A 15,526-nucleotide genomic window follows, 5' to 3' on the forward strand; every position below is an offset into this window, starting at 1 on the left:
TCGAGAACCAAGTGACCTGTCCCAGGGTCGGCCCTTTCTTTTTGAGGTCGGACTCGTCCTGGTCTTTTCCGCCCTCTCTTCCACCAGCCTTTCTTTTTACGTGGCGGTGGGTCTGACACGGAGGCATCGACCGGAGTGACACCAGCGTCTCGACCGGAGAGGGGGTTATCTGTCGACGGGCTGCTCGGCTCCGCCTCTGAAGAACTAAGTCTTATACACGTTGGTGGTGGGACCCCGCAATCCGAATTCCCACCTACCGGACCTCGGCCCGACGGGGTGTCTCTATTCTGTACCATCGTGTGTCATAAGATTAGTAGTCTGCTTTAAACGGCGCGCGACCAGGGCGCCGAGTTCTCACCATATCACCGGGTGAGTCGGTTCGGAGATGCGCCTTCCGCTGGCGTCGAGAGATTGTGACGGGGGGTCACCCGAGGGGAGACGGGAGACCTGTTCAGTCCCGCGTCTCCACCCAGCCCCGCTACCACGCGGAGCTCGTCGGACGCGGTCTCGATGCCGCGGCCCTCTTTCGCCCGTCCACGGTTCCGTACCACCGAGGACGAGCTAATCGCGTGGGCGCCCAAGGGTACGGCCTTTCGCGGACGCCCACACCCCTTCCGATCTTACTCCGGGACCTTTCGCTAACATAGTATTCGCTTCTAAGTCTAGCTGGGTCTCGCCGCTTTAGAAGGTGAGAGCGGTGTGGAACTTTCCGGAGGTCATGGGCAACCCCGACGCATTTGTCGGGCACATGCCCCAGTGCGGCCTGCCCCGGAAGGTACCACAGTTATAGTCCCTGGGACTTGGAGCCTGTAGGCTTGCTCCGTTAAGATCCTGTCACCGGCCGCGGTCCGGGCCAGATTGACCAGCAAGTTGTCAACGTGATCCGTCTTGGTGCGGGCGGGGCCGGCACCCAGCGCATCTTCGGGTCCCCCCGGCCGGTCCACCGTGAAAGCGCCGTCTAGCCCACCGAGGTGAGCTTGTGGCGGCGCTCCCCGTGCTCGCGGTCGGGTAGGTCCTCCGATGGATCTTCTCGTGCGTATCCGTCATCCGCGTGCGACTAAGCCGGCGACTTACGGCGTGCGCCCCGGCGCCCGGGCCCGGCCGACACCGGGGCTCGTCCCCCCGCGGGAGCTGTATCGATTTTCGCAACGACTCGCGTCGTTGGTGCTCTCACGGTGGGGGTCCCCGGCGCCCCGAGCCGGACTCCAGCACGCGCCCCGAGGCTCAGCCCGCACTCCGCCGCCCTCGGAGTTCCGGGTATCGCAAGATATGCGCCTCGTTCAGGGTTCCGCGGGTGCGCCGTCGGCCCCGGCAGTCCGCTCCACCGTCCCAGCAGTTTCTCTAGCCGGTAAGGTTTTGCCGACAGCCAAACCCGCCGGCGCCACGCCGCTTCCTCCGAACGACGCTAAGATGCCTTCTGCCCGCCCGCCGCAAATGTGGATTACGGCGGGCTTCCTTACGGTCTCAGTCTTACGACGGCAAATAGTGGTTTGACGACGAACGTAGTTCGCGGGTCCTCTGGGGACCAGTTGCGCTCGACGCTAGCTCGGGCAATCGACGCCAACTACGCGATATTTTCTCCTCGGGGTAACAGTCTTCCCGTGCTCAGCCTACAGTCGTTCGGCGAGCTTGCGGATTCTATCGGATGGATGTAGCGGACCGCCTCCGAGTTCGCTTTTCGGCGGCCGGTTGCCGGTGCTATTTTAATCGGAGTACGGCCAATCTCCCGGCCGCACCTCCGACTTAGCCCGCATCAGCCGCCTTGTTTGCTACCTGTTGTACGCTGAGACAGCGTGGGACCGTCTCCGTCGGGCGAGGTTCACCACTCCACGTCCGCCGTCGTCGGCCCCGTTAAGTGCGTTCGTCGAGCGCCTAGCCCGAGACATTCGTCGCGGGCTTGCCCCGCTCGTTTGCTCGGGCCGAGCTATTTACAGACAGTTGACATTTTTAATTTTTCTTGGTTTTTTTTTAAAAATGTCGATAAAAAGAATTTGGCTGACCAAAAATTGTTTAAAATGTAATGTAAAGTTTATCATAAATTCTACTTATAGCCATTAAAAAAAATCAAAAATCGTAAGTCACAAGTTTATAAGCATAATAAGCATATAAGCATATAAAGTTCAAATTTTTACGAAATATGATAAAATCGCGAAAATTTTAAGTTATTTTGTAGTTGAAATTGCATAAAATTTTAAGTATAAAAACCTAAGGTTTCAAACTTTGATACATAATTTTCCATAAGTTCTTCTTCAAATAACTGTAAAAAAAACTCTACCGGACTAAACTAATATTTTTTATGTGCGTTTGAAATTTAAACTTTTACGAAATCACGTAAAACAACAATTTAGCCGCAAACGATTTTTGATATTTGTTTTTAATAAATAAGTATAAACTATTTTATGTAAAGTATAATTATTAATATTATATATATAATAAATATCAATTGGTAAGGTTAAATATGAAACTTTAATAAGTACATGCCTATATACAGTTAATAGATACATTAACTTTGAGGCATTCTTATTAATATATTAATATAGTATTAATATATTATTCTTAATATTTATATATTGATAGTTGATTCTTTATTATTCATCTATTTACTTACCAAATTTGAAGAAGATTCTCTTCCTATGATAGATCGTTGCCAGAATACTTCAGCTGAAGAAAACCATGGAAGCTTTGGCTTGTATACGTCGTCAGCACCGGCACCACTTTTTTTGATTTTCGAACCTTTTGAAATTCCTTGCGGTAGGTATCACGTAAGCTTTTTATTTTTTTTTTCAAAGAATCGAGTGATCCAGGTATATCTAACATGTGTAAGTTGTCTAATAGTTTGTTGTACGACACCTCTTTAAAGTTTTTATTTAAATAGTCTTTCGACGTAACGTCCCATAAACAAGGATAATTTTGAAAAACGTTTAAAAATGTTATTATCTGTTTCATAGTCCACTTTAACTTAGACATTATTAATAACTTTTATTATATCAATTAAAAATTAAAAATTATAAAAAAATCACAACTAAAACAACTTCACAAAAAAAAAACACGTGCTTTCTCGTTGCTGATAGACGCAATAGTGGTCAGACTGCGCTGCCGGCTGGTGCCAGCGGTCACGTGATTGATTATTCGCCGCTGCCTGCTACGAAAAGTTAAGCATGTCTAACTTCGTCAGCCGCTGACGAATACTCGCCGGCTGACGACGCCAGCGCCGAATTTTGTTGTCACACCAAGCTGATCGACGGCTGGCAACCAGCATAATGTGACCCGCGCTTTATTTTTTAAATGTCTGCTGAACTTATCTGAATTAACAGAAGATTTTTTTCTGCAGAATGTCCCAGAAGTCCTGATACCACTTTAAATGGCGTTGTTAGATATATATAGATAGATAGATAGATAGATTATAGATAGATTGTTAAATATGTTATAAAGCTTGCTTCTCTTTGCAGTTCTGTAAATTGTTTTTCTAATTGGTAACTGGCAGCTGGATATATATATATATATAACTTTATCCTAACAATTTTTTCTTCATGACAATGTGCAATAAAAAAATGAGAACTGATCTTTGATCTACATTAAAACTTAAAAAATTGTTATAATAATCGACAAGGCCCTTTTCTCTTAAAGTTTCATAAAGAACGTCAGATAGCATCATTCCGATACATGAATTATCAGGACTGGATCTCTGATATGACATAAATCTCGTAGGTGTTTCAGTGTTCAATCCATGAGAAGAAGAAATGGAACTGGACGATGTGCTTCGAAAATCTTGATAAACTGGAAACAGTGGAATTCCAATAGATTCTCGCCATTTTTCTAATATGTCTTCGATTTTAAAGTGCATCCCTAGATCAAAATCTTTGAGTAAACGTTCAGTTTGGTGGCGTTTGACAATTTTTAAGACTTCTGTCACGTTCAAAAATGTCGTGCAGTACTTGACCAACGACCGACTGTGGCTGCACAGAAGGACGGAATGACTCAATATAATATATTAGTATAATATAAGTATATTATACTTTGGCTTTTAAAATATTAATTTCATTTCGAAGCATGGTATTTTCAGCCTTAATCTTGGTCAATTGAGTTCAGAGGTTAGCCAGCCCGGTCTTTAAATCTTCATATTGAGACGCTTGGAGGTTAACATTTCAGACTTATACACATTGCGACTAGATGAAGTGATAATGGTATGTTTAATGGGTATGAGTCTTCTAATACTATAAAACAGCAAGCGTGTGGGCCCTCTAGGTATAATAGAACCAAGGAGTAAAAAATTATCAAAGACGTAAGTGTTATCATACTATTTTCATTGATAGTAGCATAAACAAATAAATATATACATAATGATACTATATACTACTACGAACGAAACACACATTTTTAACGTATATGCAGCAAGTGACCACGTACGATCCATATATTTGTTAATTTTGATTACTTTGTATTCGTTTAATGAAAATTGCAAATTTCTTCTTAATAAATAATAACAACAATTTTTTTAAGTACATAGCCAACAGATTACAATAAAATTAAAAATTTTAAAACTTCCTTGTTATACGTTATTTATTTGTACATATAATTTGTAAATTAAATAAAAGTGGAGAATTCTAACGAAAAAATATTATATAAAGAATATTAATATATTACAGCATATTAGTATATAAATAATGTTGTATAAAAAATGTATCTAACAAAGTTACTCTTCCGTGGAACTTGCCCTTCATTCACAAAATAGTTCATAAAATCTTCCCTTACTGTCTTTGCTGCAATTTTTACATTTCCTTGTTGTCTTCTATCTAAATCTATCATGTGTGAACCTGACGAAGTTGAACCCAGTATAATTGTTCCATATCATGAGTTTCAGGAGGACTGTAAGAAGCTTGATTTGATTCAGTCAAGTAATTGTGTAAAGCACAGCTTGCCATAACAACAAATTAAATATTTTTTAAATTGATATTTATGTCTGTATGGAATATTCGGAATCGAGACGCTAAAATACCGAATGGGATTGCGTTCTCAACAATCCTTCTTTTTCTTGATACTCAATAATTGTATATTTTTTGCTCATGAGTATTTAGGTTTGCTTGTCTGAATGGTTTAATCATATCAACTCTTAAAGGAAATGCATCATCAGTAACATATACATAAGGTAAACTACTGTTCCTATTTCTGATAAGTTCCTCGGCCGGGATGTTTAATTTATTGTGTTGGAGTTTATCAAAGAATACATTATTTCGTAATACACAACCATCTGAAATTCTTCCGTTGGTCTCAAAATCACATAAAATCAATTTATATCAGACATCTACAATAACCATTAAAATCATACTATGTCGGTTTTTATAATTATAAAATTCTGATCCACATTCAGGCGGTAAAGCAATTGAAATGTGCTTTTCAAAATGTTGAGCTATATCTTTCCAATCTTGTTCTGTTTTGGGAAACTGAAAATAAAATATAAGTATGTATTATTGTTACAGAATGACTCTAGACCCGGTTCATCACTGACAGGTGACCGTAATTTAAGCCAAATAGGATCTGATGAACCAAATGCAGCAACATCATCTACTACAGTTCAACGTCCGAGACGAACATAATGAAATTCTAATACACTTGATCCAAATTTAACAAACGAAGTTCTATTGAGTGTCAATGATTATTTTAAACGTCCTTCACAGCACGGCGATTGATTCGATATTTTTGTGAAAAATGTGGCAATGAAGTTGTGTGACTATTAAAGACGGCGCGTTTAACATTTTATCGATCAAGGAGGCGTGACTAGGCGACTATACGTGGCAGATGAAAACGTGCGGTCAACGTGGACTATAACAAATCATAATTGTCTACCAACCCGCGTACGGCGTCGAGAGCGCTGCCTTTTAAACTACCGATCAAGTAATAAGCTTTGTCAATGTTTGAGAGGTAAGGTCATTGACTTAGCACTGACAAGAACCTGTCACGGAATGAGGGCCGTCAAAAGTAGGTAACGATATCTCCGGTAACCGCGGAACCCCCCCTGACTGGCTCGTCAGCACACGTCGGGTTAGAGGGAACCTTTTTTTGTATACACGGCAAATCCACAACCTCTGCAGTCTGCACCCTTCGGGACTAACGACGTGGCCATTGCCTTGGACGCATTAACCAGAGCCCATACTTGAACTGCAAATCAGGCGAGTACAGCTACATTTTTTTTTAGTGCTACACAACACTCACAATACAGAGTTATTCTCTACCTTAAAGTTCATCCAAACCCCGTACAGATCGGCCGCATTAACTGCAAACTCAGCAGCTAAATCTGGCTCATTTTTAACACGTAAGGCCATCACGTGGATACCACGGATTTGCGACACTGTATTCGTCCGCTTTGTCGTAGCATGATCTAACACGCGCTTAATGCGTTCCTCCTCTTTCGCGTCAACCATAGTAACGAAACACACGGCTAATTACCGGGGAACCCACAATTGTGTCTGCGAAGACGTACTAACGTCTATTCACTGGGACCAACAACAACCCAAATACACCGCTATCCACGTAGAAGTCCAGAAACCACGCTGTGCTACCAAATTTATAATCGCCAATACAGCTCCTACAAATCGGTGGTTAGCTGCATCAACTTGCAATGTGTTTGGCTGGAGGAAAAGTGACCCAGTGGTGACATTTTAAAAATGAACAGAAAAACTCAATAACTAATTCAAATCGCTTAGCGCTAAATATTATAATAATAATAATAAACATAAATTAGAATAATTATTTTATATCAGTTATGGGCATCCTTAATACTTAAGACTAAAATACTTCGTCACGTGACCAAAAATTATACAACAACAAAATAAATCAACCAGACTGCTACATCTACTCTTCTGGTCGCTACGTTTCTTCTCCTGAGCCATACCCTCCGCGACACGGAACGGCGACAGCGGTCTTGAGGTGAGCACAATAATTATAGGGACGATTAAGTATGACGTGTGGCCCTCACAACGGCACCATTACAAGGTATTCCCAACGACGCACAGCCGTCTAAAATTGAAAAAAAGGTGGCCAAAAATATTTAAGTGATATAAATATATAATATACACAAACTAAGTATATTATATATTTTATTCATAAAACAAGTTATTTATAAATATATTCATACATACAATAAGTATAATTTTAAATTTTATTCAATAATTTCACTGCTGCTTCTTTGCTCCTCTGGTTCACTGTGGGCGATAATAAGTAGATTTTTCACCGACTGATGTAATTTTCGCCTTTTCGTTTTTACTTCCCGAGTACTGCTGATTAATGGATCTAAAGATAACAAAAGACGATGAAAAATATCTGAATTTATGTCATCTCGTGATGTTTTGCGTGTATGATTTTCTCTAAAATGTTTTATGTCTTTATTTTTAGCTTCTTGTGCTTCTTCATTTAGTTGGCCTATTGGTATCATAAATGATGCGGCAATTGAAGATCCATGACATAGAATTTTATGTACGCTAGGTGGCATGTAATACCAAGGGTATAACTGTACGTACATTTCTGCTGTTTCCCAACAAAATCTATCAAACTTTTTAAAATTAAGTTTATGACCACTCGATAAACATTGAAGGATTATGTAAAACTGAATAATTAAATCTTCATTTATACCAGTTATCTCAGATGATATTTTGTGGTTTTTAAAAAACCGTCTTGCTGTGTTTCCATCATTACTACTTCCGAATCCTGGTTTTGGTACGTCAACAAGTAAACCTAACCTTTTACGAAAATCGTCTTGAATTTTAGTTTTCCTGTCTTTCATTTTTATGTCATTGCCACTCTTCTTGCTTGCCTAGGATTAAAAAAAAATTGTTTTTATTTTTATATTAATGATTTAAGTAAATTATAAATTACCTTCCACTTATTTCTAAATTATAACCAAAAAAGTTTATTTTCTACTATTTATTTTACGAAATTTGAGTCTTATAACCGAAGTGTTGAGTCTAATAAGCGACTGAACCTTATATCCGTGAGTCTTATAAGCGGCGTCTACTGTATATACAATATAGTATATCCAAAGATAAGATTAATTTTAACAATGAGTCGTTTAAAATTAACTAATAATTAGTATAAAATTAATTATATTTTTAAATAAAAAAGAAATAGTTTTCAACATAAATACCGATTTGGTGTGAGTAAAAATGAATATTTTTAAAAAAGTTTTATAACATATATTTCTAAGAGAAGTGTTGAAGGGTCGGGCCACACTGCGGTATATTCGCCGTTGAGGCCAAACGGTTTTACCGCCGTGGTTTTTACGTTCGTGAAAAACATTCATGATTAAATTTAGGGCGCTATACACTGCGGTTTTACCGTTCGCCGCCGCCGCGTGCCGCTGCATGCAGCGGTTGAACGGCGGTGCCGTTACTAGTAATGGGAATAATCGTATGATAAGTAATCGAAAAAAAATCAAATAATCAAATGAATAATAAACTAATAACCTAACAATTTCATTCGAATGAATTATTATAAACATTTACAATTTACATTGTTAAAACCGGTTATAACGCTTGTCGCTTATATAAATAATCGAATGATAATCTATAAGTGAAAATACTGAAATATCAAATATGCAACATTCAAAACTATTTATAGCTTCCGAGTATTGACTAATGTTAGTTATAATTAATATTTTTTGACGTCTTACATGATAGTAACACACGGTAATTCCTAATTTGGTACACATCGACTGGAATCTAAATGTAATACAAATTAAAACAAACAAACAAATATATTCTTAGTATGGTCTGTTATTATTTAATATTTATTATTCAATCGTGAATTTGATAAGCATTGAGTTACACGTTTGTAGTATTGCATTTATGACAACATTCTAACAACATTTTTTTGATCCACTTTTTAAACTTTTTATTGTTTTTCATTTAATGATTATAACTTACGTATAAGCTTATACCTAATGGCACCTAGTAAAAGGTCTATAGCAGTGGTCGGCAACCGGCGGGCCGCATCCGGCCCGCGAGTCTATTAAATACGGCCCGCTTTAAATTCTATAACAACGAAATTTTCTACAACAAAATTTCTAAACAACATTTTTTTGTTTTACCCAAAGAACAAAAATAATTCATCCAGCACACATTGCACCCGTTTTAAATAAAGAAGAAGAATTAGATTTGAATCTATCAGCCGGGACCATCTACTTCATTTTCTAATAATTCCAACAATATACAACAAACTGAACCCTACTTTCTTTCTGCACCTAAACGTTGTTGCCAATTAAAATTATATGGTTCGACTGAAGGTAACAATTTAACAGATGAAGTAAAAAATTCTATAGACGAAAGTTTAATTAAGATGATTGTTACTGACTACCAACCTCTATCGTTAGTTGAGAACAGTGGGTTTTTAGAATATTCTAAAAAATTGCAACCTTTATATAAGGTTCCTAGTAGGGAGACATTAACTACAAAATTATTGCCAAATGAATACAATAAAATTGTTACAATATTAAAAATAATGTTGGAAGATGTAGCTAGTTTGTCAATTACAACTGATATATGGACTTCTGACAATAATATAGCTTATTTAACAGTTACTTGTCATTTCATTTTTGATGATCGTCTATAATCACCTGTCTTGGCAACTAGACAAATGCGTGAATCTCATACTGGCGCCAACATAGCTAATTTGCTTTCAGACATTTTAAATGAATGGGGTAGTAAAGATAAAATAGTGATTATAGTCTCGGACAACGGATCTAGTTTAAAAAATGCTATAAATGTACACCTTTGTAAACACCACCATCCATGTGTCGCACACACACTCAATTTAAGTATAAACGAAGCAATTATGTCGAATAAGATTTCCTGAATGTTTTAAAAAAATGTCACACATTGGTAGGACATTTTAAACATAGTGTCTTTGCGTCTGAAAAACTAAAAGAACTGCAAACACAATTGGGACTTCCTGTACTAAAAGTAATACAAGATGTGAGTACAAGATTGAATTCGAGCGTTCACATGTTAGTTAGACTTGTACAAATTAAAGCACCTTTGTCGGCAGCTATGACATTTCTTCCCCGTGCACCAGACCTTTTAACTGCACTAGATTGGGAATTAATAACTGATTGTCTACCTATATTAAAACCATTTGACGTCATGACAGTTGCGTTATCTGGTGAAACATATCCAACACTTTCTTCAGTCATTCCATTAGTAAGGGGCCTTCAACATACATTAAAAAGTATAATAACTAATACAACTGCAGGAAATGCACTTCAAAAAATTGTAATTGATATCATCGGTAAATTCATACTAGAATGTGATAAGCAGGGCTCGTAAGTTCATGCACTAAAAAATGCATAAATTAGCATGCATTCATGCACTAAAAATTGGTAAAATATGCACTAAAATATGCACTTAAAAGTTCGAAAATATGCATTTATATGCCCTAACATTTTTAAATTATGCACTCAAAATATGCATTATGTAAAAAAAAAAAATCATGAGCAAATTTATTTGTGGTATTGATCAAAGAAAAAGGATTTTTAACTATAGGTTTTCAAGAGCAAGGAGGTATGTAGTGTTCTCTTGGCATACTGGCAAATAAATGGCGAGTATTACATACAGCAATAAATGTAGAACCGGATTTTGCCAATATTATTGTTAAAGCTTGTTGTATACTTCACAATTTTGTCAGAAGAAGAGACGGTGACAATTTTGAAGATACACTAAGCAATATCTTAGATGATTTAGAAGTACACCAGAATGATACAGGAGGTCATTCACAAGGCAAAGATGTTAGGGACTATTTTGCAAATTATTTTTTAGAGGCTGGATCTGTTCCATTCCAATATAGATTTGTATAAGAAATTGTATTTAATATTATATTTTTTTAAAAACTTATTTGAGATTTATTAAAACTTTTAATTATTAATATTTTAATCTTATATTTATTTTTAAATAACCTGTGTAAACAATACAATTATAAAAATACTATATTGTACTATGTAACCAATGTGTTATACAACTTACTTTTATCTTCCCGTTCTTTGATTGAAAATGTTTACTAATTTTCAAACATATTCGTTGCTATATCTAACCAAGATTTTCTTTTTACATCTCTTTCCAAAAACCCTTTACTAGTGGTTTTCCAAATGCATTCGTGCTTTTCGATTTCTAATATTAGGCACTCCACGTCAATCATTATTATGTAGTATAATAAATATATATAAAAAATGCACAAAGGTAAAGAATTAAGAAAAAATGAATACATTTTATTCACGGAAATTGAATACACAATTTTCTTCAAACCGTTGGACGGGCACCGCAGTGTGACACATGTCATTTGAAATAGTGTTGTATTAAAATTTAAAGCAAACGGCGTAATGGCTAGTGATGGGAATAATCGAAACCATTCGAATCAATTCGATTTAATTTATCATAAACATTCGAATGATAGAATAATCGAATGAACATAAATTAGTTATTTAAAAATACCTTATTTTATACCTATTTTAATTATACCTTTATTGTTTTAACAGAAACATGGTTAAGTGCCAACTTTTTAGAATGTGAACTTGGTCTCATTAATTACAATATTTATAGATTTGACAGATGCTCTTTAACAAGCAACTGTCTACGAGGGGGTAGTGTTCTTATTGGCATTCGTAAAGATATTTCATCTCATTTAATTAAAACAAGCTGCTTAAATGTCGAACAGATTTTTGTTAATTTCTCTATAGGTACTTCAAGCTATTTAGTTGGTGGTGTATATATTCCTCCTTTATCGTCCATTCAACTGTATGAATCCCATGCTAGTTCAGTAAATAATTTAATTAATAAATATATCAACCATACTACTATTATTTGCGGTGACTATAACTTACCCGAAATTATTTGGAATAATGACGATAGTGGGCTATTATATTCTTACTCCTCAACTGCTAGAGCTCCCTGTATTCCCGAATTGTTTGAAACTCATTCCTTCTATCAAATGAACAATTCCTTTAATGCCCATGGATCTCTTTTAAATCTTGTGTTTACCTCCAACAAATTTCTCATAGTTAATAAATCACTCGAACCGACTGTTCCTACCGATTCATATCACCCAGCACTTTGCATATCTCTGTCCAATAGTTCTAGTAGTATACCATGTGACCGTAGCCAATCATTTTTTAATTTTAATAAAGCAGATTATTTAAAAATCAGTTCTTTCTTGGGATCTTTTGACTGGTATTCTACCTTTCATCCTCTTGATATTGATTCGGCGTTCAACACTTTTTACGACGCTCTGCACCAATCTATACTTGATTTTGTCCCAAAGTGTACATTTCGCAAATCGACATATCCGCCTTGGTATTCCCATGAATTGAAACAAATTGTTGCGTTAAAGAAAACGGCCCACGTAAGATTTAAGTCATCTCTAAGCAGTCATGATTACAAAGAATTCTCCTTTCTCCGTGCTAAATTCAAATACCTTTCAAAAAAATGTTTTCTCGACTATGCCAAACAAGCAGATTACTCCTTAAAAAGTAACCCAAAAAAATTCTGGCAATTCATGAACAATAGTAGATCCAATCACAAGGATATCCCTAAAGTTGTTTCTCTTAATGGCACATCCTCTAGTAACGAGCACGAGTCAGCTGAGATGTTTTCTTCCTACTTTTCCTCAGTTTATTCTTCCAAGGTGATTCCATGTGACTTTGAAAGTCCAGACATTTACTCTTTTGACCTGCCATACAACGTCTCTTTAAGCTTAGATGATGTCTACCAAAAATTATCTCAACTACATTGTAACAAATCTGTCGGTCCGGATGGCCTACCTGGTGTATTTCTTTCCAAGCTGAAATCCATTATATCTTACCCCCTTTGGATTCTTCTTAGGCGATCACTTGATGAAGGCATCTTTCCACACATTCTTAAACTGGGATCTATAACGCCAATTCTGAAGTCCGGATGCCCAACTGATGTCTCTAACTATAGTCCCATCTCAATTTTATCGCATATTGCCAAAATGTTTGAGTCATTGGTCCAAAAGGATATTCTTAGATCATTCAATAATATTATTAAGAGCAACACGGTTTCCGCCCTGGTCGTTTTACTATCACTAACAGCCTAATTTTTCATAATTATTGTTTCAACGCTTTCCAACATCAGTCACAGGTGGACGTTTTTTACACGGATTTTAATAAGGCCTTTGATACCGTGAACCATGCTGTCTTAGTGAAAATTCTAAAAGATTGTGGCACTGGTGAGCCGCTATTGTCTTGGCTTAAATCCTACCTAGATAACAGATACCAATGGGTAAAACTACCCAATGTTAAATCTAATGTGTTCTTTACACCCTCTGGTGTTCCCCAAGGTGGACACCTGTCCCCTTTGCTCTTTTTCATCTTCATGAACAGCCTTAGCAAAACACTAAAACACTGTCAAGTTTTATGTTTCACGGACGACATCAAGCTTTTTATGAATATAAACTGCATTGAAGACAGTCTTAATCTACAAAGTGATTTAGATAGATTTGTTGCTCTTTTTGATAAATTAGGTTTGTCACTGAACCTAGGTAAGTGTAAAGCCATGACGTTTACTAGAACCCGCTCTCCATTAACGTTTTCCTACCATATTCATGAATCAATAATTTCTCGCTGTGATGGATTTACGATGGATCTTGGGTTCAAACTCTCCAGTAACCTTGACCCGGGCATTCATATTGAAATGGCTTGTTGCAAAGCTCTAAGAATGTTGGGTATAATAATGAGATTGTCAAAGGACCTTAACCTAACTTCGTCATTGAAAGTCTTATACTGTTCGTTAGTCCGGCCAATTATTGAATATGGTGCCATTGTTTGGGATCCCCATACTGCCGACAATGCTTGCCAGGTCGAAAGGGTACAGCGCAGGTTCTTGCGATTTACAAGCTTCCTGTTAGGCATCAAATTTGTAGTGCATGAACTTACGAGCCCTGCTTATCACATTCTAGTATGAATTTACCGATGATATCAATTACAATTTTTTGAAGTGCATTTCCTGCAGTTGTATTAGTTATTATACTTTTTAATGTATGTTGAAGGCCCCTTACTAATGGAATGACTGAAGAAAGTGTTGGATATGTTTCACCAGATAACGCAACTGTCATGACGTCAAATGGTTTTAATATAGGTAGACAATCAGTTATTAATTCCCAATCTAGTGCAGTTAAAAGGTCTGGTGCACGGGGAAGAAATGTCATAGCTGCCGACAAAGGTGCTTTAATTTGTACAAGTCTAACTAACATGTGAACGCTCGAATTCAATCTTGTACTCACACAGTAATAATTTTTACTTACTGTAATATTTGTACTTAACAGAGGATCATCAACAAGTTCTTCGTTGTTACTCCGTTTACTTAATTGTGCCGGTTCGTCCAAAACTTTTGGATTCGGCTTCGTTATTTTATTAAAAATACCGAACATGATTATAATATTATGTTGGGTAATTAACAAATAACAATACAAAATAGACTTTGAATAAAAAATCAAGCATATAAAATGTAAATAACTATGGCCAATGAATCATATCGGATATATGATTGGTAATAATATTTGTTATTCCGCAAACGGTTCAGTGTAATCCACTGTTTAAATATTAGTAAAAACCAAGTGATAACCAAAGTTATAAATAGAACATAATTTCGTAGCCACGACTGTCTAGCCAACCGTGAACAGTAGATAATAATAAGAATATAAAGTAAGATTAGATAAATGATAATATGATTTCCTATAATATTATGATTTCTGTTTATTGTTTAATGTTTAGGCGAAAAATACGTGCAATCATACAATACTGTGAATTCATGAACTATAATATTATTGTCTATTTAAATAGATATTTATAATTATAATGGAAAAAAAAAAATATCCAACTCAATAAACTATAATAATTTACAAATTATTGGTGGATTACTGAAATAAATTTTACAGGAAACTGGGGGTGCTAAGCACCCCCAAGCACCGCCCTATGTGCGCCTATGCTCAGTAATAACTAATAAGTCTTTGTGTAACTTGAACGCGCGAACGATAAGGAATAACAGTACCTAAATAGTAAATAACCAGACTGACGACTGCAATACTGGAAGAGTATGAGTGTATGACAGAGACTATTATAGCCAGGGTCTATAGGACATTATAGGACTATGGTTATCAGTGTTGGTGTTTATTATAACTGCCAGGGAAACCCATACTTCAGAATAACCCCATACGTTGAAGTCATCAACGCCGTCCGTATATTAAACGTCTATTAATATCTGCCATGGACCTTAGTATATCCGCATTCACAATATTCCATTATATACAGCGTGTAACACAAAGATATGACAGATTTACGTGTAAATCTGTCATATCTTTCTGTTACATCTGTATATACTAATTTATGATTCCATAATATTACCAAGTAAAATGTAATATTATATTGTACGCGGTACGCGTTATTATAGCTGTGTACTTAGATCTATACTATCTATAATAATATTATAAAGAGGAATGATTTGGATGCTTGTAACGAATAAACTCAACAACT

The 15,526-nt window shown here is 36.8% G+C and overlaps 1 protein-coding gene across 1 annotated transcript; it reads left to right on the plus strand.

Moving 5' to 3' along the window:
* Window positions 1-13,370: 13,370 nt before the first annotated feature.
* Window positions 13,371-13,958, plus strand: LOC132947826 (uncharacterized). The gene has a single exon (XM_061018057.1). The coding sequence runs from the start codon at window positions 13,371-13,373 to the stop codon at window positions 13,956-13,958; it is 588 nt and encodes a 195-aa protein (XP_060874040.1).
* The last annotated feature ends 1,568 nt before the right edge of the window (window positions 13,959-15,526 follow it).

The sequence above is a fragment of the Metopolophium dirhodum genome, chromosome 1 (assembly GCF_019925205.1).
Source record: "Metopolophium dirhodum isolate CAU chromosome 1, ASM1992520v1, whole genome shotgun sequence".
Lineage (NCBI taxonomy): Eukaryota > Metazoa > Arthropoda > Insecta > Hemiptera > Aphididae > Metopolophium > Metopolophium dirhodum.

Excerpts from the sequence above, each read along its gene's own strand:
- LOC132947826 (XM_061018057.1), top strand. The coding sequence starts at position 13,371 with ATGAACAGCCTTAGCAAAACACTAAAACACTGTCAAGTTTTATGTTTC.